The sequence below is a fragment of the Haliotis asinina genome, chromosome 16 (assembly GCF_037392515.1).
Source record: "Haliotis asinina isolate JCU_RB_2024 chromosome 16, JCU_Hal_asi_v2, whole genome shotgun sequence".
NCBI lineage: Eukaryota > Metazoa > Mollusca > Gastropoda > Lepetellida > Haliotidae > Haliotis > Haliotis asinina.
In genome coordinates, this window is record NC_090295.1 from 38,495,123 (window position 1) to 38,523,079 (window position 27,957).

The 27,957-nt window shown below is 42.7% G+C and overlaps 1 protein-coding gene across 3 annotated transcripts; it reads right to left on the minus strand.

Annotated features, from left to right (window-relative positions):
• Window positions 1–1,088: 1,088 nt before the first annotated feature.
• LOC137268301 (E3 ubiquitin-protein ligase MIB2-like) lies at window positions 1,089–27,949 on the minus strand. Of its 3 annotated transcripts, none has more exons than XM_067802851.1 (19): window positions 23,345–23,390; window positions 19,545–19,758; window positions 18,176–18,347; window positions 17,623–17,729; window positions 16,322–16,522; window positions 15,117–15,238; window positions 14,686–14,799; window positions 14,085–14,189; window positions 13,460–13,667; window positions 12,925–13,055; window positions 12,629–12,777; window positions 10,585–10,747; window positions 10,135–10,295; window positions 9,518–9,644; window positions 8,955–9,057; window positions 7,819–7,898; window positions 6,356–6,498; window positions 3,034–3,261; window positions 1,089–2,415 (listed from the first exon to the last, which is right to left on the minus strand). In XM_067802851.1, exons 2-19 carry the CDS (start codon window positions 19,756–19,758, stop codon window positions 1,998–2,000), a joined length of 2,946 nt encoding a protein of 981 aa, XP_067658952.1. In that variant the 5' UTR covers window positions 23,345–23,390; the 3' UTR covers window positions 1,089–1,997. The 3 variants fall into 3 exon arrangements, with proteins under 3 accessions (XP_067658952.1, XP_067658951.1, XP_067658953.1); XM_067802850.1 differs by lacking the exon at window positions 23,345–23,390 and adding an exon at window positions 27,898–27,949 and having other exon boundaries at window positions 1,579–2,415; XM_067802852.1 differs by lacking the exon at window positions 23,345–23,390 and adding an exon at window positions 27,898–27,949 and having other exon boundaries at window positions 1,581–2,415; window positions 18,176–18,293.
• Between the last annotated feature and the right edge of the window lie 8 nt (window positions 27,950–27,957).

Here is a 27,957-nt window from a genome sequence, read left to right on the forward strand (position 1 = left end):
TAAGCATCCTCCCCAATACAACACAACAAGGCTACCACCAATAACAATACTGATCATATAACTGAATGTTGTGCCTTTTTGTCGCTAAAAAAACATAAAACATGGTAACTTTTCGAACCTCGCTTACGATATACCGCCTCTGTACCATGCTGTTGGTCCTCCAGTTGTACCTGGTGCCTTTGTTGTACTTGGTGCCTCTCGGCTTACATTAGGAGTGCACTCCCTTAAGATACATCTTAGTTATTCAACCGGCCAGAGTGCTGAAGGTCCACACTTTCTCAAGTTCCTGGTGGGTGAGACTAACAACTAGTCTCTGAAATGAACATATTTTCCTGAAAAAAGTTCATAGTAAAAACAGTAATACAATGAAATGGAGCCCTGAGGCTTTCTCCATTTTCCAGAAGCTAGGGGAATCTAGACTTGCCACATATTCTAGACTTGCATGGGCTTTCTTGGATAAATTTGCTTCAGGGTCTGTACTACGGGGTCCACTTGTACAAAGTGAGTGAGTGAGTTTAGTTTTACGCCGCACTCAGCAATATTCCAGCTATATGGCGGCGGTCTGTAAATATTCGAGTCTGGACCAGACAATCCAGTGACCAACAACATGAGCATCGATCTGCGCAATTGGGAACCGATGACATGTGTCAACCAAGTCAGTGAGTCTGACCACCCGATCCCGTTAGCATAGTCACCTTTTATGGCAAGCATGGGTTGCTGAAGGCCTATCCTACTCCGGGACCTTCACGGGTCACTTGCACAATGATTGTAATTAGGGCTGCAATGATTGTAACTCCCATTCTCCAACATAGGCTTACGATAGTGTTAGCCCTAAGATTGCTATGTGCAAGTTGGCCCTGGTGGGTTCGTCTAGGCAGAGGTGACACTGTGTTGGCTGACAATGGCATGAGCAACATGGCTTACGGGAGAATTCCGACACACATCGGACTATTCGAGGATCAGTTGGACCATCGGCGCTGCGTATTCTCATCATAATAATTACTACACACCCGTGCCAGGAATAAATTGCATTCCAGGTAACATGAGCTTCACTTGGTTGGATCAGTTCGTAAATATTTTTATATATTTTTTTTTATTAGTTTTGTTTTTTATTAGTTTTGTTTTTAGGTTTGATGATTGCTTGATCCTCCTGGTGTCTGTTCATGGTTTCCTGTTTGAGAGGTCAATATGTGGACCCTGTTGATCTGCGTACCAGACAGTGAGTGTGTCTAGTTTTACGCCGCATACAGCTATACTCCAGCTGTAAATAGTCGAGTCTGGACAATCCAGACAATCCAGTGACCAACAACATGAGCATCGATCTGCGCAATTGGGAACCGATGACTCGTGTCAACCAAGTCAGTGAGCCTGACCACCTGACCCTAGCTACCATTTTAAGAAAAAAGTCCGGGCTTGTTGCTAGAAAGGCTGGGCAAGCACTCAATACAATCTAAGTAAAACTTTGAAATTTTGCAGACTTTCGGGCTTACATGATCAAAATGGTTTGCTACGCGCCTGAATTTTGTTGTCGTCTGCTCACTGCTCCTGCTTCAGCAATGCCCGACAGGAACTGCAGAGTGAGTGAGTTTAGTTTATTATTACAAACATACTGCAATCTATCAAGGAATTTTGTATTTCAAGTAAGCAATAACAGTATGACAATACGAAGACAGTAATACATAGAAAATCTCACCCGCGTGATATCAAATATATCTTCATGTGCTGATACAGGTATTTTTTTAAATTCATTAACGAGTGTTGAGATATTTAATGTCAGACGACACTAGGGTGAGATTCGTTTCATCATCATGAAAAACACTCTTCGTTTGTTTCCATTGAAATATGAACATTTGTGAAAACGATCCTATAATTAGACGTAGAGTGTAGCGATGTCATAGTATTGTGACTGCAAATTGATAACACATAGTGATAAGAAAGGCCAAGGTATTGAACACGTGCGACAAGTAGGCCACTGAGAGGATCTTGATTTAGATGGATTATGCGTATTCGACAAGGTATTCGGGATAAATCTGTCTGTCAGTGAATATCACATAGACCCTGGGTCTCAGTTCGTCATCGCAAGTTGAGTCAGCAAGTTTGGTCTTGTCACTCAAGTCATACACGGGAGGGCGTGTCATGTCTCTGGCCCCCTTCCTTGTTCTCCCGACCAGAACCTTGGCCATGAACATGAAACGGTGTCTCCGATCGTCCTCCTTCGTGTAGTTGTCGGAGTACTTGGCATCGACTGCAAAATACGCCCCCTGTCCGTACAACGCCCCAACCCGACGTCCCGATAGACGGAAGTCTATGTTTTGAATGGGGATGAGCTTGGCGGAATCGGGGGTAGTTCCATGGAAGAGAGTCAGCTCATTTGCCTGCCCCTTGCCGTACTGTTCCTCCATACCAGCTTTGGCTCTGAATTTTAAGATGATTTAATTAGACAAACAGCTACGAAAAATATGGATTTCATTTCAGATGCTTTCCCAGCCACGATCCTCAAGGTCATCACAACTACACCAGTCATAGTGATCAGAGCAAACTTATGCAGATCGCAGATGATCACAGCTTTCCTCGCCGTGATCACACGTCTTTGACACCTAGTCAGATCTAAAAAATGTGGATCGGCAAAGAACGGCAGAAACTGCCTAGGTTGTGAGTGTCGTACCTACAGCTAACGGACAAAATTGACAGAAGGTGAACAGAAGTGAGGATCGCGAAAGAAGGACAAAAACTGCCTAGGGTGTGAGCGGCGTACCCATAGCTATTGGGCAAAACTGACGCATGATGAACAGAAATGAGAATTGCTAAAGAACAGAAACTGTTTAGGGTGTGAGCGGTGTACATATAGCTAATGGACAAAACTGACACTCAGTGAACAGATGTGAGAAATGAAAGGTCAAAAATTGCCCAGGCTGTGAGCGGTGTACCTATAGTTAATGGAGCTGTACCTACATCTAGACAAAACTGAACTGAATGGAGTCAAATGAACAAGAGTACAATTTGAAGCCAACATGGATGACAACTACAACTCACACAGCATACTGCTCCCACAGCTTGATGTTCTGGATACGGTGGACAGACACAATAGTTTTGTTGTACAGTGTGTCCTGCATCCGTTTCGTCACTGTCCGGTGCTCATTGGCCGTTGTGGGGTCAGAAGCTGTGACGGCAACCAACTTCATGGTGTCGGTACCCATGTTGATCCAGTGGGCGGGCGGTTGTCTTGTCTTTGACAACATGGGTCTTGGTTTTCTGGCCAGCCTGTGATGACGAACAGTAAGACATCATGTTGTTGTGTTTACTTATATGCATGAACACATTTTGTTTCAGCGTTATAAGAGTCAATCATGCAAGCGATTCTTTTCGACTGAAGCCCCTGAGCTTATATATAGTCTGGTTCATAATTATTGAGAATGTTTCTTCTTACTTTGAGCTATCCTAACACCTCAACTGATTCACTGATACTTAAAACTAAGTAATGGTATAAGGGAGGTAACTCATCTTGGCCTACTGAGTATAGTACAATTAGAGTTACCTCCCCTGAATTTGTAGCAGACGTCATTTTCCTCAGCACTGTCAACAATGTCTGCTGAAGATAAAAGAAGGTTGATTTTTGAGTTGTGTAATCAAGGAATTGATGATGTAAATACATTGGCAGAGAGAACAGGAACTCCTCTTTCTACTGTGTATAGGATTAGGAAGAATTTTAAAGAGGGAAAGGATTTTGGGCACCAGAAAGGAGCAGGGAGACCCAGAAAATTGGACTTCTCACATCGCGTCCGGCTGGGAATTTTAGCGTCTAAAAAGCAAAGGGCAAGCATCTCCAACATCAGGTATGAAATGATAGAAAGGGGATCAACAGATGTATCAAAATCTACAGTTAGAAGAAATTTGATTGATCTTGGATGGGAGAAAAAGACTGGAATTCCTTCTCCTCTCATGAAACAAGAACATAAAGACAGGCGTGTTGAGTGGTGTTTGGCACATGAAAACTTTGACTGGGAAAATGTGATTTTTACTGATGAAAGCTCAATATGGGTATATCCCAATAATGTGAAAATATGGACAAAGTCTGCATCAGCACCGTTGTATCAACGACCTAAATACAGCCCAAAGTTTCATGTATGGGGAGGGATATCCTTATTAGGAACGACCCCGCTGTGTGTGTTTGAGGGCAATCTGACAAGTCAACGCTACACTAACATATTAGATAATTTTCTTCTTCCAAGTGCACATGTGTTTTATGGAAATGACTGGATTTTGCAGCAAGATAATGATCCTAAACACACCGCAAAACATGCCAAGCAGTGGTTTCAGGAGAAAAATGTGACTGCATTACCATTTCCTGCATATAGTCCTGACTTAATCCCATTGAGAACATTTGGGGGATGATGAAGGAATGTGTGAATCAAAAGGGGTTGACAGAAATTGAAGACATGAAGAGAGAAGTGGTCCGATACTGTGACAGCATAACTCACGAAACACTAACCTCTCTGATAGGAAGTATGCCTACCCGTCTTAGACTGTGCCGTGAAGCTCAAGGAGACTTGATAAAATATTAAATTGTTACCTACACAACATGAAAAGGTCAGTTCACTTTCACAATACATTCAATTTTATCTGATTTGTTCTCGTTTAATAATATGAAATGCTTTAGCTATTCTCAATAATTTTGAACCATACTGTACATTCATTTACATACGTTTTACAATGTATGCATAACAGAGGGTTGGACATGAATGTGGTTACAAACTACAGCTTGACCTGATCAAGGGAATACAAATGCATCGCGTGAACATGTCACAACTGGTTGGGTCTACTGTTGTGAAGGGGTGTACCTTTGTCAGCGGGTTGTCAACACGTCCGAATAACCGAGACAAGGTTTCTTGACATCTCAGTGTCGATAAATCACCAGCAATGTCCTAACCTTCTTTAAAAAAGCAAGCTACAGATGGTTTAATGTTTCCGATGTACGCATGCTTCGCACGAACGCAACATTAATAACAGCCGCTGCTCCCTGATTTTAATGAAATTACCTCGACCTGCCGTGTGTGCCATTTGACCTCCCGGGTCATGCATATGTAGATTAGCTGAGGTCAAGCTGAACAAGCAGTAACGTCAGTGAACAGTCTTTAGCCTTTCTCATAAGCACGGACAAAATACAGATACCAGATTTTAAAGCTATGTGTAATATTTGTAAAAAGAAATACATGTATGTTAAATTTACATTTGTTTCCTCTTATGCTTCCAGCTCTATAGTTCGATCATTATTATTCACATAGATCATAAAGGGCAACTTCTTAAAAGAGAAACTGTCTTTAGTCACCTTCCTTCGTTGTATTCCACGCCTAATAACCCTGATCTAAAATTAAGCAGGCAGTTCGCGCAACCTGGAATCGACAATTCCCAAAGGTCGTACCCATAACCTTAAAAGGCACTACCCCAACACCCCAGTACCCCAAAAATTAGCTAAAACAGCATGTGGCATTTGCTTGTTCGGCATAATGGACATATTCAAAGAGACATCAGTGCGTAGAGGATACAGATGAGACCAAGGCAGTGATTAATTTTATTTTGGGGATAATAATGATATGTTCGTGTTGTCCGTTCTTATTTTTTCCACGGGTTTTTAAAGTAATTTTGAAACATTCAAGGTTACCGACCATAAAAATATGTATGACTGACATGGTCTGTATTTTCATACGTGAAAGATGACACATCTTCCAGGTCTGTCCATCGTGCCTTTACGAGGATTTTCTTTCTTTTTTGTTTTAGAGATGACCCCCTACTCGAAATGTTTCCAGTACAATACATCATTACAAGGTCGAATGCTTTGGTGTACCCCAACCACCTGCTTTGCCAATCGCTGCACTACCAACGCATGCAATCGATTAAACAGTTAATGTGAAGATGATCATGGATGAGTGTACTTTCTGGCACCGCTCATGACACCTACCAATTCTTTAGTCGTATTTCTGCAAGTCATTTGAAACCCGATTTTGACTCTCAGCTAAACGATCTTGACACAAATGGATGACGACAATATATATTCTCACAAAACGTGGGTGTGGTCAAAGCAAGCGGGTCAGTACTGTTTTGCATTTCAGTGACACCTGTGGCCAAGACTGGACTGTCCAATGATAATAAACGGGAAGAATTAGCGAATACTTGTAAAGAAAGGGAGGCAAATCTCCACGTTGGTTTCAAGGTATATAATCACCCCTGCCTATTTCAGGATGCCTTATTGATCTTATTGATTCCGCGGGGAAGGTTTTAGCTGCACGTGTAGGACAAATACGATGATTTAAAGGCCCCATAAACAACTGGACCGCAAATATGAAGTTATGAGCTCTACCTTTCTAGCATGACTCGGACTTCTTTGTTTTTCACGAGATCCAGTGGCGTCTTGCCGTCGTTATTCTTCAAATTGACGATCCCTCCGTTCTCCGCCAGGTGGCATCGGATTGCAACCGCCGCGTCCTCATCACGTGATCCACTCTTTAAAAATAGCGTCATGTGTTATATTATTGAGTACCACGTTATATTGCTAAGTATCAGGTTATATTGGTGATTACCACGTTATATTGCTGGTTACGACGTTTTATTGCTTAGTACCACGTTATATTGCTGGTTACGAAGTTATATTGCTAAGTACCATGTTATATTGGTGATTACGACGTTATATTGCTGGTTACGACGTTTTCTTGCTTAGTACCACGTTATATTGAGGAGTACGGTTATACTGCGGAACACGTTTCATTGCTGAGCACGATGTTATGTTGTTGAGTACGACGTGATATTGCTGAATACGGCGTTAAACAACAAACCAACCAACGTTATAATGTGTGGGACCCGCATCACGTCCAGCTTTTCCATGACAATATCCCGACATCCTCAACGCCACCGTAACCAAAACACACCTCTAACACTGAGTAAACATGGTCCATACGACCAACAAACTCTGCACCCACCCAGTCAACCAATCTCTGTGAGTTTCTGTGAGAATCGTTTGGGCTTGAGTAAAATTATCTTTGACGCAATCTTTTAATGAGTAATGCTACTAAATTCAAGCCAAGGCCGCGACTCTATAAGTTGGATCTGGGCTGTGCGTCAACAGAAATTAGTCTCATAGCGTTCCAATCTATCTGTCACATCAGCAACGGCATGCTGGGTGCGTGACGTTTGCAACGACGGCGACAATTATTTCTACAGTAGAAAGTCAGTGTGTGATTTATTATATTTTTTGACACAAGGTCTATTGGTGGTTTGGATAGCAGAGCAATAGCCAAGGTAACAGGGGAATTGGGTTAGACGTGAGTTTTAGCTGTTTCTCTGCACCTGGTCTTTAGCAATTGGTTTCGCCGATTATGCACAGAATACTCGTGGAGCTACGTATATCCGTTACCAACGGAGTGTAAATGGATGAGTGGGTATGGTGTTACGTCGCTTTCAGCAATGTTCCGACAATATCACGGTAGGGAACGCGGAAAAAAGGTTTCTCACATCATACCCATGTGGGGACTCGAACCCGGGACAAGGCCGAAACTAAGCTAGCCCACCGCCCCAAATGTTGTAATGAATACAATTTTATTGTTGTATGCATCACTAATACATATTCAAGCTATATGACGGTGGTCTGTAAATAATAGAAAATGGAAAAGCAAAACCAGTGATTGACCTCATGAACATCGATCTGGGTATGAGTCAACTAAGTCAGCGAGCCTGACCCCGAGGCTTCTGAATGCCGGATCTTCGTGGGTATGAGTGTGTCATCACAGTATTGAATCATTAGGAAATGGAAATACAACTTGTACTCACCAACCCAGCTATCTGATCGTCCATGTGGGCGGCGTGCAGTGGTGTGTTTCCGTCGTTGTCGCGGATGTTTATGTCGGCGTCTACATAGGGAAGTCTCAGTTATCTGAATGACACGCACAGTTGTTTGCCTCTTTTCCTAACCTACAACTCACATCATTGCAAGCGTACGTATATTGGGAATCAGTACTTTCGATGAGAGTCAATACTTATGTTGAGAGTCAATGCTTACGAAGAGCCAATACTTACGATGAGCCAATACTTACGCTGAGAGTCAAAATTTACGATGAATCAATACTTTCGCCAGAATCCAATACTTACGATGAGAGTCAATACTTACGATCAGAGTCAATATTTTCGTCAGAATTCAGTACTTACGTTGAGAGTCAATACTTACGATGGGAGACAATATTTTCGCCAGAATCCAATACTTACGTTGAGAGTCAATACTTACGATGAGAGTCAATACTTACGATGAGAGTCAATACTTACGATGAGAGCCAATATTTTCGCCAGAATCCAATACTTACGTTGAGAGTCAATACTTACGATGAGAGTCAATATTTTCGTCAGAATTCAGTACTTACGACGAGAGTCAATACTTACGATGAGAGTCAATACTTACGATGAGAGTCAGTACTTAACGTCGGACTTCAGTACTTACTTAATCAAAACGTGTTTCGGGAATAAAAACTAACGTTTGGATTCAATATTTACGTCGGAAATCAAAACTTACGTGCAAAACAAAACTTATTGCGGGGTTCAATATTTTCGGGAATCCAAACTTAGTTGGAAATCATTGTTTACATTGGGAATCAAACCGGATCTGAGGTTGGTACGCTTTAAGCACTGTACTAACCTACCACCCAGTAGAAGTGCAAATACACCTGTCTATAACTGTTTGAGATGGCTTGTCTAGGACTCAATAACGGCATATAATCACACTGCCATCAGTGTGGATTTACAATGGTAATATAACGAGGGCTCCCAAATGATCCGAAACGGACTTCTGTAAACTGTGATATTTGTAACTGCAGCCATCTACATACACAACATAATGCAACCATGTTTCATAGTGTCTTCATTCACATTTCTATTTCTGTATGTTTATGTAAGTATATTTATATGCAACACCATACTCGATTCAATGAGAAGTTCCACAAGTTCCATGTTTCCCCGATGTACCGCTAAGTGAAGAGGAGCTTTACCATTCTCGTCACGGGCATTCACTTTGGCGTTAGCCTGGAATTATGAAATTTGATTACGGTAGTGTAAGAGAATAAGTGACAAGGATATTCATTGACTTTGTTATCCCTGAACGCTTGAGTTTCAGTAAGTGAGTGAGTCAAGTCTTACGCCGGACTCAATATTTCAGCTACAGGCAACGATCTGTAAATACTCCAGTCTGGACTAGACAATCCTGTAAGTAAAAGCATGCACATGCTTGAGTTTCAGATATAATATATATAAAAAATGTTATTTTTCTGATATGCATTGTTCGCAGATATTTTCAATACAAGTGGAAATGCACTGATAAACTGTAACGGATGCAAATTCATGTATGTAAACAAAGATCAATGTCTTCTTGTTTACCTTTTTCTGATCCTTTGATCTGTTTGTTTGTCAGTATATAGTTCTACATTTAACCGACACGCTGCAAAATAAATGTAGTGGTATTCACGCCAATGAAGATGTATCTTACACTTATGAGAAGACCGGCAAGTCCGACAAATTCATTCAAGACAGCAATATGGAGTGGAGAGAGTTGTCCCCGACGTATCGTTGAGTTCACTACAGCAGCGTCCCTCTGAATCATCTGACGAGGGACTCTGGAAAATAGAAGTCAGCTTGGTACTCCATGTGAAAGCTTATTGGGTTCTGTGCATGACGTAGCAGCAATGATCAATAATCAATAATTCTCAATAATCACGAGAAATCTGAGAAAATCCTCCCCGTTAGGTTTCACTCGTTACAGAAACATGTATAGGTGTTTTTTGTCTGCTAACAAAACGATCATATCGTCTCCACACAATATGACATCAACAGAATCATATTGTGTCATTATCGACACACCTCCAGGCAACCCTGGTGGAATGGGTTGAGGCCCTGGGTGTTCCACAGCTGGAGGTTGATGTTCCGGCTCTGAAGGTCATTTTCGGCACATCTCCAGAACAGTCATTATTTTATATTCCAAGAAGGACAAATGACAGCCTGTGGAAGACGCTTAGTCCTTACATCGCCCCAACTTACTCTACGCTCTGAGGGAGACATGGACAAGCCAGATCAAAGACGTTGCCACAATACGTTAAGCTCACTTACTCTATGTCCCCAGACAAACTGAGGCAAGCCTGGTGGAATGGATTGAGGCCCTGGGTGTTCCACAGCTGGAGGTTGATGTTCCGACTCTGAAGGAGGACCTTCACTAGGTCCTTGTCCTGACTGGTGATGGCGTCATGGAGAGGTGTGTCTCCCTCCTCGTCCTGAGAATTCAAGACAACGTGGCATTAGTAAACTACGTTATTTTTCATCACATAATATATAAGGAGATGGACAATATTGTCATTCAAGAGTCATGAATACCCAAGTTTCATGCAGCATATCTGCGAATAACAAATACAACCACTTCTGTTTTCTTTTTCAAGAAATAAAAAATAATATTACGCCTTCCAGTTATATCGAGAACAGGATTGACATCAACCATGGCTGTGCAACCCTTCCATTGGGTTTATAGATCCGAAAACTACTTCTTGCACTCAGCCCACCGTGTACCTGGGTGTTGGGATCACTCCCATGTTTGATAAGGATAGTGGCACAGGATGGACTTGGAACCTCCTTGAACACGGCCAGGTGTAGCGGGGTCATGGCCTTGCTGTTTTTTATGTCAAGGTCGGCCTTTGCTTTGACCAGCGCTTCCACTACATCTGTATGGTCCCTGTGGCAACGGGCGATAAACGGTGTTCAATAAATAACCTTACAGTATATTGTAACTGTAAACATGCCATAAAAGATTACTGCATTCTAAAACGACACGTGTGTTTATTGATTGTGATATCCAAATGAGACGCTCATACCCGCTCAGACACTGGTCCATAGCTCAGACAATATACTGCTAGACACATATTAGATGATCCTGCGCACTAAACGCATTTGTGACAAGAGAGGCGGTACAACGAATTGAAAACTTGCAGTTACAAACTTGATGATTTCGACCGGTGTGCAGTCCGTCAATTTGTTCAAAGTTTATATGGCGTGAAAAAAACAACTACCCACTCTGGATACGATGTATGATATGGCAAAGTGCCAGTTGAACTACAAGGGTTCTAAGGAAAGTTTTTGAAAAAAATCTCAAAGACATGCGGTTTAGGTGGCGAAAAACGCAGTCAAACCGTAAACTTTTAATGGAACGTAAAGACATTGTTTCCAAGCGTTTGCAATACTTGCGTGCAATAAAGAAATACAGACAAATTTGTGTACAAAGATATTTCTCACTGACTTATCAATGTCAAAAGGTATTTTCAGTTTTCTGTACACAATTTTGGTGACCATAATAAAAATATGACAGAAATTTGGAAATATTGTTTGAATACTAACCATTTCTCTGGAACCGGTTACATGAATTTCCAAGACATGTATTCTCGGTCGATCACTAGCGGAATTATGGACGAAAATCAGTCCGTACAGAGAAATAGGAACAAAATATTATGGGATAAAAATATTTCCCCCTTAGCCACCACCATTCAGTAACAGATAACTTTTAACATATTAAAAAGTTAAATGAAACACAATTAACTATATGTAGTTATTATCTATTTAATATTTAGCAGACGAAAAGTCAACTTTACCCATTAAAACAACACCGCAGACAAAGACGAAGACAAATAGATGATTGGGGCATTGACAAGCATTTTAGATATTCAGCAATTTTGTTTTTTAAAAAACCCCAGAAAAATGTCATTTGCTTCGTGAAATGGATATGGATATATTGTGTTGAGTCAATTCGTTGGGATTGTACCTGTTCCCAAATCGAGTGTGCTATAACAATTCATGCGTGAAACACACGGGGAAAATGAACTTCTCGATATTTATCAGACAACTTGTCTCCCTCTAGTTTCAAGTTTCTGTGGGGCGTTCCCAAGTATGCAAATTGGGGTCATTTGTCAGGTCGTGAATCATGTTATATGTGTTTACAAGTAGCTACCTCGCTCAGATACACCAGACACCTGAATGGGGAACAGGATCACCTTCCCACACCCAACTGTGCGGGTTACATCTTATATCTGCGCGTTCGTACACGAACGCGCACTTGCGTGTAAACAATTTTATTACAATACGTGAAGGGTTTTTTTCATGTTCACTCACATTCGTCAAGATCCAAAAACCTCAAGTTCCTCTTTCGTTGATCTGATTTATTGGATGACAGACACGGATAAAAGAACAGTGGCAGCTGTCTAAACCGGCACTCATCGGGAATGAAGAAAAAATCCACTCTAGACAACGTGACGTATTGTAGAGCTGATGATAAATGTTCAAGTCACAGACGCGATTGAGATTTTATGCTGGTGTTGTCACCTTGCCGGAATTGTCAGATGCCGGTTTTGGCAGCTTCCACTGTATAACAGCTGATTGTCCACTTGAAATCCATATAAATCGCTGGATAATCTGATCCATTCGCTAAACAAGCACATGCAGAAACCCCCTTTCCCTCAATGAAACAGAAAACCTCAGAACCCCACCTTCTCCCCCGCATGTTACATGGGCATCCTGTACAACGTTACAAGCAGATACATAAGTGTGGCCATTCCGATTGTATCACCTCGACACAGCATAGTGCAGAGGAGTACTGCCATCTTTGCTGACCCGATTCTTATCACTTCCGGCACTCAGAAGTGACCTCACAATCTGCAGGTGACCCCAGAAGCAAGCCGTGTGCAAAGCAGTCACTCCCTCCGTGTCGTCATCAATCTAAAACATCAATGACAGAGTTGTGTTTTAAGCCGCATCGATATAAACATACCATGCTAAGGAACTCATTAGGCAGGAGGTAGGTAACTGGTTTTCTTGGGATTCCCTAGTATTTTGAGTTAAACGAAAGATGGTATATGATGATACCTTGGATTTGTCCAGAGACCGGACGAGTGCTTTGACTCTTTCCCCATCCCCGTCTCTGACAGCTGCGATGAGTTGTTTGGAGGACGTTTGAGACATGGAGACTCGCAGTTTGGCCAGGAGGTCGCCTATGTCTGAAGAAACACAAACATATGTATGTGTATGTGTGCGTCTGTGTCTGTGTGTGTGTGTGTGTGTGTCTGTGTGTGTGTGCGTGCGTGCGCGCGCGCGCGTCTGTGTGTTGTGTGTGTCAGGTGTTTATTTTTTCCCTTTGGTCAGAATGGCACTTCAAGAGCCAACCAAACAGATGTCGCGATGTCTATAAACTGACAACGTGTGAAGCCCATTTCTGGTGTTCCCTGCCATGATGTCGCTGGTATATTACAGTAACAAAAAGCGGTTGTAAAACCATACCCAGTCAGTCCGCCAATTGTTTGTCAGGGATATGGACCATCGATTTGACTGTTCCAGACTCTACTAATACAGACAGTATAAAACTGCACAGTAGCGTAAAGTTGAATCTCCCCTGTCATAATACCTCCACCACCTGTGGATGTTGCCCGCTTAGAGGATGTTTGCGCTGTTGTTGTTGCTTCGCTGACAGAGCTGGACGGACTGACCACTGGAGCTTTCTTGTCCAGGAAGGTACAGATCACTGGATTGAAGACCCAGGTCCGGCCGTCGACCTTGACCTTCAGATCACAATCACTATCGATGGAAATTACCTCCCCTTGTTTGCCAAGGCTCTGATGATGATAAGCAACACTTGTGTTAGTGATATTGCAATCCGTGATTACATCTGTTTCAGCATATATCTCCTCAATTTATCTGAAACAAGACTATTTGAAACAAATGATACTATTTGAACTTTATATGGGCGTTTGATATAAAGTCTGCATGTCAATGGGGTGGTGGGGTAACTCAATGGTTAAAGCATTCGCTTGTCACGCCGAGGACCCGGGTTCGATTCCCCACATGGGTACAATGAGTGAAGCACATTTTCTGGTGTCCCCTGCCGTGACATTGCAGGAATATTGCTAAGAGCGGCGTAGAACTAAATTCACTCACTGCATGTCAGTGTGAGGATTAAACACAAACAGCATCTGCTCAGGTCTGTAAAACCGACAAAATGTTTTCTTAGGATTTTAACTCTAAGAACATACGTCCTCCATCTGGTCCGTCCAGCCACCATGCCCAACCTGAAGCTGCACCGCCGCGTTGTAATTGGACGTGATCCTCACGATGTCCCCAACTTCAAATGAATGCACCTGACAAATACCAAAACAATTCTTCACCTAACATCATTCATTCACAATTAAGTCTCTAAATCTGTGCTCCTAGTGTATGTCATTAAGCACACTTTCGATCTAGATTTAGACATTTTAAAGCCTGCCCCGCCTCCTGACGCCGACCATCCAGTACACACTCCACAAGAACGCCTAAGCATAGGCGGGTTCTCTCAATATGAAGCATCCCTCCTTTCTCAAAAAGCTGCTTAAGAGGATCGGGTGGGTACAACGAATGATCTGCCTGAGTGTGGCCCTCTCGAGGTGTGTTATTCGTCACCACTAGTACTCGCCCCTTTCCATAACCTCCAAGAAGACCACAATTCGGCTTGTCCCGGAAATACACTAGTTGGTCACGAATGGAGATGTGTGTTACTGTTCGTCCTGATATGGCCTGTCCGGGCTCTATAGTCTGGGCATTATAGCTGGCTGCGGCCCAAAACAACTTAGTTAGACTGAGTGTGTAAATATGAATTACCTTACTGATGGAGTTGGACATCACAGCCCATATCTCCTCATCTTCGTACTGCACACGAACATACGCCTTTCCTTCTTTGGAGGGGCGAACAATTGTACCCACGTCATCCAGGCACTGTGTACAGGGGAGATAACTGAATTTAAAGATTCATTAATATTGCCATCCATATTCATTGCAGTAGGTTCTTATGGTGCCACTCCTCAACAGAAGTGGTAAGCACAGGTAATCACAGTACCAATTTCACCAGGACAAATGTGGACGTTTACTATTTAGTCCATATATAGTCTCATTTTCAAGGTGGAAAGCCAGTGACACACATAATTGAGAAAGTTGATGGTATGTTGACAAACTGGAGACGAATCCAATTCACAAAGCATTGTTACATTAAACAAAATATGACAGGAGCCAGCGCATCCTGACAACATATATACCCTCTTCATGTCATCTCTGTAGCCGACGTGATCCCTGTGGACGTTGGTGAAAGTCTCCAGATCAACATGGACTCGAACCTTATCCCCCTTTTGGAAGAGCACAGTCTCAGGATGCAGTACGTCTGGAATCGCCATAATCCTAACCTATCTTATCATCATGGTCAGGGCCAAGATTTTCGAAGCTCTCTTAGCGCTAAGATGGTCGTAAGTTAATGTTAATGTATTGTTACGGTTAAGAATTTACCGTGACAACAGTTTAAGAAATCCCCTTGTAAACCAGCAAAACAGTAGAAAGACAAGTTGTTTACGTTCAAATTCTATTATTATTATGCAACGAGAGCAAGATACACAAAGTCACAAGTCAATATAACAATGCAGATATCAGATACAATTCAAGAGAAACAAAATCTAAGTCAATGGGTCACAATATACAATATAGCAAACTCACCAAAGTCTTGGTGTGAGAGAGAACAGCTATGGCAGAATGTCAACACAGCGATCGGTGCGACAGCAGATAATGTAGATTCAGACGTTGACAGGATTTCAAGCGTTGGCAGTAATGTGAATGAGTATGAGTGTCACCCTCTACACGGCAACCAGCCCTTATATATATTTACAAAGTCATTTCCCGAAAGTTCGGGCACAAATGAACATCGTCAACACTTTAGAATGCCCAGAATAAGTCTCCCGGAAGTAAACATCGAAAACTAGGAGCAGATAAATTCCGGAAAACCAGAATGCTACAAGTGTTGACCAGATATTAAAACGAAATGTGACCCATCATATTTAATATTCAAAACACGAAATATTGTGACCCAATAATAATTATTACCGAATTAATAACATAAATATACAGAAAGTACACACTCGTAACAGTATGGCACTTACGACTATCTTAGCGCTACGAGAGCTCCGAAAGTCTAGGCACAGGACTTCAGGGCAAGTGAATGGGTTGAGATAGAATAGTAATGTATGGATGAACGACTTCTTTATTACAATGAGAGCGACGATTGAGCGTAGGTGCTAACGTCGATATCGAACATGTGATGAAAGGGGGTATCAGTAAATGGATTCTTCAAGTTTGTTGCAAATCCACGTTTTGGTGAAATAAGACAATTCATAGTCAACACTTTAAGGACGAGCGAAACATGTGTGTGTGTTATCAGTTCAAGAATAAATATCGAATTTCTGGCCCGAATACTCACCCAGGACGGGTAAATGTTCTTTGTAGTATTTCCATCCATCTGATTCGTCGATCATAGTAAGGGCAACCTGTCCATCCGCTCCTACCCTGTAGCTACATAGCTTGTTCTGAGACTTTGACCACCGGACATTGACCGCTCCTCGGACAAAGCCTCCAGGGAAGGTGTCCAACTGGACGATCTCGCCCACCGTTCCGTCCCCACCTGAAGTGTAGTGACATTGGTTCGGCTACTTCTTTATCTTGTGGTGTATGCCTTATCACAATCAGTTGATAGCTACCAGAAACAGAGATACAAGGGACGATAGTTGTAGTACCATCCCCAGCAATAGCAGACGCAGTAGCAACAGTAGTAATAATAGTAGCAGCAGTAGTGGTAGTTCTAGTAGTAGTAGTAGTAGTAGTAGGAGCAGCAGGAGTAGCAGTAGCAGTAGAGCAGCAGCTCGAGTCGCAGTAACAGTAACAGTAGCAGTAGCAGTAGCAGCAGCAGCAGCAGCAGCAGCAGCAGCAGCAGCAGCAGCAGCAGCAGCAGTAGTAGTAGTAGTAGTAGTAGTAGGTGGAAAGACGATGTATGATAATACCAGTCCTTGGATAGTGGTAAATGTATGAGTAGTAGGAGCTGTAGCAGGAGGAGGGGGAGAGGAAGAGGAGAAAGGCGATTTCTGACAATAACTCGGTTAGGGGTAGTAGCAGCATCAACAGCAGCAGCAGTAGTAGTAGCAGTAGCAGGAACAGTAACAGCAGCAGTAGTAGGGGCAGTTGGTGGTGGGGGAGAAAGACGATGTATGATAATACCTTGGATAGTGGTAGAACACAATCCCGATAACTTCACGATAACTTTCCATACACTTATGTCGCCAAACAGTCCATTCCATGTTTCCTTACACAATCATGTCAGTGTTTCCAGTCATTCGATTGTGTCTTGAGGCACAGGCACACTGCGGCGCAAAAGGGGTTGCGCAGAACAGAGACTATAAACAGTCTTCTTATATGCGAGCGACATACTTCCCTTGCTTCGGTTCAAAAACTTCAGTCGGCAACATACTTCCCTCGCGTCGGTTCAAAAAATATAATATCGCCACCATTAAAGGTACACACCCATTTCTTCACTAGGTTGTGCTCTCAGATTTCCAATCCCATATGAAATAATTACTCACGTGAAATATATTTTATTCAAAGTTTTAAGCGCCACATGTTGCGCAACCCCATTTGCGCTACAGTTTGCCTATGATTGAGGATGGATCATAAACTAGAAATAGACCAAACGGAACTATCTAACACAACCTCAGAAACGTCGCTATTTACCATCCTGGTCACCGTATCGCCAGTGAAGACCCCGGATGACGGTGGCACCCTTGAACATGCCTTTAGCTTGGGTTCGCGCCGTGCCTGATCTTGGCGGAACCTGCATTCTGCAAGATAGAGATGTACATACTACACAGGGATGTATCATTTTACCTGATGATTTAAACAGGAACTGTCCGTTTAACCAGTCCACGTTAGTCAGTTTAATGAGACTTTTGTCTTCCTTATTTTCAGCCTCATGGTTCAAAAAGAAATGTGCCCGAGAAACATTTTGTCCAGTCTTACTCTGAGATTATGGAAAATGATTCAGCAACTCCACACCAAGATTAAATGCTAAAATTAATGTATTATATTTGACAAAATCGAATTGTGTAATTCGTATATATGGATCTTCAGAATCTGCTAAACGTTTGGGATGTATGTTTTGATCTTCAACTTATCCACCAAAGACGTTGGTTAACCTTTCAAAATCAGAAATGACAATAGTTAAATGCTCAGTAGAATGAGATATGCACAACCTAGACAGTTAAAGATCCCTTTAACAGTAACTTACACTGGCGACGTGCTTGTGAGGATGCGCAGAAAAGCGTGTGTGACGTCATGCCTGTCTGCCATGTAGCACAAAGTGCAAAGGTCGTAGTCTGTACATTTGGAACACTTCCAACGAATGCCTGCAAAATCGCCCTCCCAACACTTGTCACAAATGACACCCTTGTGTTGAACAGCTGAAAATTCATCAGATGAATAATTATATTACAAAACAACAGGAAGCAGTCACCGTGTGTGAAGTGTGGCTTCGGTGTTGGAAGCTGGAAGGGGGAATGGAGGCGAAGAACGGTCTGATCTACCACGAGTTGCGCTTAAAATGTTGAATATAAAATATTTCACGTGAGTAATTGTTCAACATGGGGTTGGAAATGTGAGAGCACAACCACGCGAAGAAACATGTGTATACTTTTTATGGTGGCGATATTTTATTTTGACATGAAAACTATTTTTCGAACTGAAGCGATGAAGTACGTTGCCAACCTTTGCTCGCTTCGCTCGCATGTAAGAAGATTGGTCATTTTCTCTATGCTGAGCAACCCATTTGCGCTACAGTTTGCCTGTGATTTAGACTGGTTCCCCTGCCCTATTCCGCGCTGCGCTATCGCTGCACTTCAAGTGTAACCAGCATGCTGAGCGTAGCATAGGCAGAGTACCAGTCTATCCTGTGATTCATCACCACTCGCCCCTTTCCGTAACCTCCAAGAAGACTCGTCACTATTCGGCTTGCCCCTTAATAGCACGAGTTGGTCACGAATGAGCCTCAGCTTGTACATCAGTACCTGAGTCATGGTAAAGAATGGAAACTCCTAGCACGGTGTGCACGTATGGAGCTTACAGTGTGTCCGTCTACGGTCCTCCAATACAGTAATGTACATCACTGTACAACCTGATACAGTTCCTAAGGTGAGGTCGCTATGATATCCCCATTTTGTGAGTATAAACATACGTGTTTCCACTTACGGAATTTACAAGTTTGCGATCTTAATAAAAAATCCAAATTCAAATTGTCCTTTGTTATCAATTTAAATTCGTAAAATCGTTAAAAGCGTCTAAACTGAGGAACAAACTGTTAAACCCAAACAGGGCCCCGTTTCACCAAGCTCTCGTAAGTCTTAGATCTCGTAACTATTCTCGTAGCATTCGTACCTGTGTTACGGTATTGGAGGAACGAATGCTACGAGAAAAGTTACGAGATCTTTGGCTTCCGAGAGCTTTCTGAAACGGGATCCAATGATATTTAGGCCAGTTGGTGGATTGTCGTCCAAAATGTTCCTCTTCATGAACAAACATTCGGTGAGGAAATATCGATCCCTTTGCACATACAGATCAGCGATTTGAAAACCCAAAATTTCAATCATGAATTTACGAGTCACCTGTTGGTCCTGAGTCAAATATAAGCAGATCAAACTTGTCATTGTATCCTGCGTTGTACTGAAACTCTCTGCCAGTGTCCCACAATACTGTCACGCGACCCTTGGTCGAGTCCACATTCAGGACAGTACCCACATGACCATCGCCGCCATCTTGGTCCTTGCCGCTCCATCCGGGTCCTCTCACGACGCGTATACCAGGACAAGGATGCGGCATCTGGACAAATCAGATAATAGGAATATATATGCCGAGGGAAAAATTAAAGATTATAATCGGGATTTGAATCTACAGTCATTGGTTTCTGACGTTACCTAGGGACGCAACTTTTGAGGACTCTAAAACTACTGACTACCAGTAAAATAAAACAACATTGATGACAGCATCTGTCCTGTGTTCAGCATCATGATTACACCGTCAAGACAAATGGACACTACTCAACTGAACAATGCACCAATAAGCTATACTGAACGGGGGAATACTTCGATATATCAACCACAGCTACTAGAGATGATGCAATGAAATAACATTTAGGTGTATGTGGTCTGTTGAAAATACCCATGACGTCAGCACAAATCCGGCTTAGAACGGATACACTACAAAAATGACTTGGTTTCCAGAAACCTGGAAACCATCCGTAATAATATAGCTTCATCACTATTTAACCACTGTATGAAATAAGTCCCGTCCGACCGCCGGAGACGGGCTAACTAGACGAACGATCTAAATTAAAGTTAGCCAGCCCGATGGCCTGATACAAAATTTAGATGTTCCCTTTTCTAGGGTATTTTGAAGTTACCTGTACATGGTAACATTTTGAAGTTACCTGCACGTGGTAACATTTTGAAGTTACCAGCCCTGATGCCTGGCTGGGTTTTTGGCATATTCCATAAACTGGTTTAGCAGTGATAGTTCACACACTTCTGGCAAGTTTTCCTCAGCTACAGTACCAAACATAAACACGGAGTGGAAGTACACCACGACTCAGGGGTTCCAACCAATCTAAGTAAACTTATCCTCAGTACTTTTCGTTACACTTCACCACTGAGTCTTACAAAACATTATGGAAGGTAGCGTCAGGTAACCTTTGAGATTGACCAATCAGAACACCGCTTACCAAATCGCGAAAGTGCACATTCGTACATCCCTTATGAACTTTTTATCTCGAAAAGGTTCGTACCCGAACGATTCCGAATGCTATTTAACGTACGATCGCTTCCGGGTGATGCACACGGCGTACGTACTGCCATGACAACGGTGAGTGAACAGTCGCTGAAAATAGTGTTTTGACAATATTCAAGGATGTTATCTTGTGGAAATATCAGCTAATGGTAACCATGTCAACTGAAACCCCAAAGTGTATATACTGCAGGTCAAATAACTGTGTTATATGCTGATTTTTGTTTGTGGAGATATCAGTGTCGGTGACCTGAATATTTTGAAAGTCCCTCCGATCCCTAAATAGTAGCCGTTGTCAGATTGGTTAAATCAATTTAACCGTCTCGCATTTGACTGGACTGTCATTGATTGCTCAAAGGTTACCTGACGCGACCTTCTACTAGGTTTTGTTAGACTCAGTGGTGTAGTGTAACGAAATACACTGAGACTAAGTTTACTTAGACTGGGGTTCCAACCTGCGTTTAAAATACCGGTTGGCCATCAGGGTCTGCTGCTATCTTCAGGCTTTAAAATCTGCAGGCCCAGAATAAAATCTGCAGGCCCATTTTTTTAAAGTCCAACCAATAAAACCACTTCACTGTACACATTTCGACTCTGTTTTTTACAAAATCAGTTAGCGAATACTCTGACGCAAAGAGACGGTTTTATTTATGAAAGAGTGGTTTTGACATGCATAGCGCTGAAGTACCAGAAAGTGAAACTGTAAGTTATCGTTGTGTGATGAATTATGGATGATTCCTGAACTTGATTAAAGGGAAACAAACAAGGGAAAGATTCCAGTTGTGAAGAAAGACAGATAATCTACCCAAGCCTGCAGATACCCAAGCCTGCAGAAGTGCCGGTCTGATACAATAACGACCAGCGTTGGGCCTCCGGGCTGGCGATTATTTCGAACGCTGGTGGGACAACTGGCAGGAGCAATGTGTACTGTATCCTTGGTATTTCACGTTGAAATAGTACTGACTGGGTTATCTACGATAAATGGGACTCGTTTCACCACACAAATGACTTTCCAAATGTTCATGAACATACATACAAAAAAGGAATTTGACCCGTAAACTCGTCTCATTGTATGAAAATGTGTGCCAGTCTGATTTAATAAATTTTTTTCATTCAAACAAACATCCACATACAGTCAAACCGCTTAATCGAAGTTTGAAACACCTGAGTCTGACTATATTTCTGAATCGATAAAAATATCACAGATTGAGCCTCGTCTATAGAGTCATGTATTGCATTTGGTGCAAGTTACTTCCTTTCCTGACAGTGCAGGTAATGTCAACCGCTGGGATACCGACGGAATCCAGGTGAGAGCGGCACAAAACTAGACGCAACACCACTTAAAAATGTCGAATTCATTATTGTCAACAGCACGTGATTCAATGAAGGGAGAAGGTATCGCAGAAGAAGAAACGAACGTCAGACACTGAATTCTATTTTGATCTTTCTACACTAATCCTTGGTGGTGTAGTAAACAGAGCGCCTGTCCGGGGAGAGGCGGTTTGATCCCCAGTTGTGACATACCAAACACATGTTACTTCATGCTGCCCTGCCTAGCAGTCATCATAACATGTTAAAACAGGTCCGGAATCTTGGTGTCTGAATGGAATGCCCATGTTATATAAAAAATGCCTGTAGCAGGTTTAAACACGCCGAAAAAGATATGCCCCTCGCGCAGGAAACTGTACACCGAGTGCACCCATCTGTTGAACCTGATTCTTTGACGCTATTACCTAAAGCTTTAAGCACCACACTGCTTCGATTCAATTCACATCTTGGTGGAAACATGACAGTTGCAATATAACCATCCACGCTTGACAGTTTTACGACATATACATGGGCAGTTTCCGTGACTCTGAACAGCTGGTGTCAAAGTACTTAGACGAGATCCCAGCTAACGGTAGTTTGCACCGGGTTAGCCGTACATTGCATCCGGTTTTGGTATCTCCCATAACTACAACTTATATAGTCTGTTCCTGCTACGCAAGTTCACTATGCATTTAACTTATACTTCTGTCAGTTTTCTCATCCCAGTAAAAATGAAGTAACCCTCCTTTTGCAAAGCTAGCATTTTAGCATTGTGCCCGAAATGTCGATATCTGATAGCACGGGAGACCAGGGCTTTAACTTTACTTTAAGATGGCACTAACTATGCACTTTAAAAGAGTTGTATATCAATTCTTTGATGCACACAAAAAGTAATCTGTAAAAGAATTCAACTACCCGGTCTACCTACGGTCCTGGAAGTATGTTCTGACCCGTGGACACATGATGTGTGGCGACTGCTCAACCTCTGGCGTTCACAGGCCCTAGTTTCATTGCGAGGATTAAACACTTTTTTAAAAAAAATATAAATATTTTGAGATGACCTTGGACTTGAAACGCTTCATAGTACAATATATTTAAACTGTGAAGGGTTTCAAGTCGGGGGTCCTCTCAATAGTTTTATGTATATTTTTCAAAGAAATCTTTAATCCTCGCAATGACAAGTCTCTCTGTTCACCACATATATCATGATATAATCTGACAGTAGATATTCATTACCAGAAACCCACTCGTGTGTAACGAGTCGGTGTAGACTCAGCTGGAAACGTGGACCTGATTTGAAGTAAATTTAAAGGTTTACCTTCGTGCAGTCACTGTATGAGTTAAGTATAATCGAAACCACGTGACGTCACATGTAGCCACGTCGGTGTTATTTATAGCAGTGACATATCTATAACGGGATTCCAAGAACACACAAGTAGGACACGAAGTGTGAATACCCGGGATATTATAGAGATTGATTGATTGTTCGCTGTGTAACGCCGCTCCCAGCAATATTTCGGCTATGTGGCGGCGGTCTGTACGTGATCGAGACTGAACAAGACAATCCGGTGATTAAATGCATGGCCGTCAATCTACGCAGTTATACTAGACACATAAAGAAACTGTGCATTGTCAAAATATATTCCCAACTGATAAGTACGATAACAATGTCAAACTTACATATAAACTGTAATGGAGGGATCATGAGACCACAACAAGTCGGGAGAATTTCAATTGAAAAGTCAATCATAATGACGTCACGAGTTCACAAGCGGGACAGGGGTCAAACATGTCACAAGCTCAATAACGAGTATGTCCACCATCGCCATTGAGAAGGGCAGTGTATCGACCACACATAGAGCCTGTCAAATGTGCAAGGAAGGGCTGTGTTAAAAAGTCAAGGACGTTATCTGGTGGATGAGGAAATTGACATAGACATCGATCCATCTCGTCCCAAACATGCTCTGTCGGGGAAAGACCCGGTGAATTTGCAGGCCAAGGAAGTAAGTCAACGTTGTGGTGTTGCGAGAAATCCATACCAACCCATACCGTATGGGGGTGGGCATTGTCCTGTTGGAATGTTAACCCATGCCGTTGCAGAAAATGAATTGCCTCAGGTCGAAGAGTCCCTTCCCCGTGGCCCACAACAGTTAAGCTGCAATGAACAATCACCAAAGGAGTTCTTTCGCGAGTTGTTTTTCCACCCCAAATCATCACGAATTCACCACCAAAGCGATTCCTCTCCAAGACACAGGCCTGTGCATAACGTTCTCCCACGCGTCTATGGCCACGTTGATGCCCATCACTGTGAGAAATGCTAAACCTGGACTGATCTTTAAAAACAACATTTCTCCACCAAAACAAGGGTCTGCGGATATGTTTCGGCACCACATTCGGCGAGCTTGTCGATGACGTTGTGTCAGGATAGGTCGTATGGCGGGACGTTGTGGTCTGATCCTGTGATGACGTAAAAGTTGTCGAACTGTATTGGGGTGAATACTGGGATGGTCCGGGCAGTCATCACTGCAGTCTGAAGCCTGTGGCCAAGATAGGTCCCCTTTAAACTTCTGTCCTGTCTTTGCGTTGTGATACGTGGACATCCAGAACATGGCCGATCGATGGCGTTATTTGTGTTCTGGTAGCGTCTCACCAGTGCAGAGATGGTGTTCCGGTGGCAGTGGAAATGTGCAGCCGCTTGTCGTTGAGACATTCCCCCACGGACCATTCCAATGGCCTCATGACGTTGCGGCATGCTATGCGTTTCAATAGCCGTTTAATTTTTAGAACGATCGCAAGGGCAGGACGAAACCACTGACGTCATAAAACGTGGCACGTGCATGCATCTTGGGTACATGTCACTAATCTCTGAGTTTAAATCGTCATGTGTCTACGCAGGTTTGATGAATTTAGATGTTATATTTTTCATACACAGTACTTCATGTGCCTAGTATAGGATACGATGACATGTTCAACAAGGACAGCAAGTCGAACTGACCACCAGATCCCGTTAGTCGCCTCCTACGACAAACACAGGTTAATGAAGACCTATTACAACCCGGATCTTCACGGGTGAATGCCATACAGGAAATAATTACCTAGCTGCTTCATTCTGCCGCCATACATTTTTGACAAATACTGAACGAATTAGTTATGAAAATGCACCCCTCCCCCTCTCTTCTCAATAGTGAGCAAACTCCATCTTCCTATCCTAGCAACCTGCGCCTGTTATCCTTGATGCACATGTCACCGTGCGCGTCATTGGGTGTGTCAGTGTGAGTGTGTGTGTTCGCGCGAGCGTGTCTGTATGTTGTGTGTGACAGTGTGTGTTCTTGTGAATGCAGTTGTGCGAGGCGTTGTGTCAGTCATCGTATGTGCGAAGTATACTGAATTGCGAGAACCATGGGAATAGGTCCGGGGGTTAGTGTGAGTTGACTGAATGTAAAGCCGGGAATTCTAATCCTACAGATTTGACTTTTTCGTTGCGAAAAGTAGGGTAACAAAGGTGTTGACTTGTTACGAAAACACAAGCTGTGTGCCATAACACAAGGTTTACTGGCAGAGTGCGAACCTTGAGAAGAAGTCCATCCACTCCAGAAACCACCTCATCTTTCTCATGAGATGCCGGGACCTACGCATCATTCCCAAAGGCCTCCAATTGAGAAGCCCGATCACCTCACCAACAAAATCCTCCAAAAGGCCGCCCACCTCCTTGTCAAAGAAAGAATTCAGCACCACCGTAAGATGAAAGCCCTAACCCTCAACTCCATAGCCCATCACCAAGAACAACTCAGGTCATCACTCCCTACTGACACCTTCAACAAGCTACGCAACCTCCAGACAGCCGCAAATCAAAGACTGGATACCAATCTCAAGAAAAATCACATCACCAAACTTACCAAGATGATGCCCCCTCCCAAACCCAAGAGCAAACCATCCAGAAATAACTACATCATGAGAACGGCAATCAACCTCAGCAGCAGAAGCCTGACCAGTCAAGAGTTCACAGCCCTGTCCAAAGGCCTCAAATTTGTTTCCACCCTCCGCCAAAACAATGGTTTGTTCATTGCCCAAGTTGAGAAAGGCCTACAACAACTAGCACCTTGTGGAAAGGTAGAATACCTCAGACACCAAATTGCGGACATACTGTGTAAAAATAAACCAACCAATGCTAATGATAACTTAATCAAGGCAGAAAGGGAGATCCTGAGGCAACTCAGAATGGACCCTAAAATCACTCTCGCCCCAACCGACAGAGGAAGAGCTGCTGTCGTTTGACACTTCAGACTTCCTGACCCTCACCAACAACATCCTGACCCTCACCAACAACATCCTACACCAACACCTACCCTGTACCATTTGCTTGACAACGACATTAGTATCTATGTTGAAACGTCGCACTCACTGAATAAAAGAAGTTGTATATCCATAAATCATAGTCCTCATTCTTCATCTACTCAGCATCTAGAATGCCTATCAAAGAGAGTGCGAACTGTTTTAAAAAACAATAAAGAGCAGTCAGGCGTAAAACAACAGATTAGGTATAGTAGGTTTCTGGTGGTGCGCGAATACCGTTCACGAGTCACAAGGCTCATTGGTGAGCCGAAATCAACTGTCACAGTAAATTGGCCATCTGCAATATTTAATCCAACCGGGATACATGTAAGGAAGCAATGACTTCAGTCAGTATCACAGCCATGGTTAACACTCAAGTTAATATCCAGTTCGTACCTAATGGTCAAGGAGGTGAACATTTGATTTATGATGGTCATCGATTAAGGAAAAGTACCAGTAAGGGTGCACGTATTGACTGGAGATGCTGTACTGCAAGATGTCCTGCAAGATGTCCTGCAACAATCAACATCAACATCGTGGCCTCATAAAAATTACATCCTGAATACAGAAATATATACAACTATGAAGTTATCAGTTAAATGCAGGTACCAATGTTCAATTATCATGTAAACCCGTGAAGGTCTCGGGGTAGAATAGGGCTTCAGCAACCCATGCTTGCTATAAAAAGCGACTGTGCTTGTCGTAAGAGGCGACTAACGGGCTCGGGTGGTCTGGCTCGCTGACTTGGTTGACACATGTCATCGGTTCCCAGTTGCGCAGATCGATGCTCATGTTGTTGGTCACTGGATTGTCTGGTCCAGACTCGACTATTTACAGACCGCCGCCATATAGCGGGAATATTGCTGAGTGTAGCGTAAAACTAAACTCACTCACTCACTCAAATATCTTGTACTCTGTTCAAATGTAATACGGTCAAATACACTAGAAACTGAACAAGTGTTTTCGTTCTTGGCACAGACTATAGCTTAATCCCCTTGTTTTAACATCTGCCTGATCCACAGTGGAGGGACACACAGTAGGGGGACACCTAACACAAGGGAAGAAAATTATGAAACGATCCTTATGAAAGAAGTGCAAATATATAAAGAACGCTTCACGCAATGATAACATGATATTTGTATCCACTATACTGAATCCCTGGGAAAAGGAGATAGGAAATCCCCGTAGGAGAGGAAATCAATGCAACTACTTACAGTTACTAAAACAAAGCATGTGTTTTACCAGTGTGGTTTAAAATGGCATTTTGAGTCGAGATGGACGTATTCGAGTGTGACATACAAAATGCATTCTTGCGTCTATTCAGATACAGCATGCAGAGCCATGACGTCATCTAATGTGCACAGTATTACTTTTCAAACTGCGAAACAAATATTATTCGTCCAGCGCTGTTGAATAAAAAAGGATTTGTATGAAAGGAATTAGCGCACTTCTCAACAATAACAATATGCTGGTGTAAGGAACAATTACAAACTATTACAATCACATGTGGACCGTGGATATGATCATTGAAAAACCTACCTTTCAACACTGCCTAGAGTCGTGTGATATAGGTATGTCTTTGTACCTTGACCGGGAACA

Excerpts from the sequence above, each read along its gene's own strand:
- LOC137268301 (XM_067802851.1), bottom strand. The coding sequence starts at position 19,758 with ATGCCGCATCCTTGTCCTGGTATACGCGTCGTGAGAGGACCCGGATGG. Across the intron at positions 13,056-13,459 it reads AACATCCACAGGTGGTGGAG|ACATAGGCGACCTCCTGGCC; the intron begins GTATTATGACAG and ends GTGTTTCTTCAG. Across the intron at positions 10,748-12,628 it reads CTGCACTATGCTGTGTCGAG|GGACCATACAGATGTAGTGG; the intron begins GTGATACAATCG and ends CCGTTGCCACAG.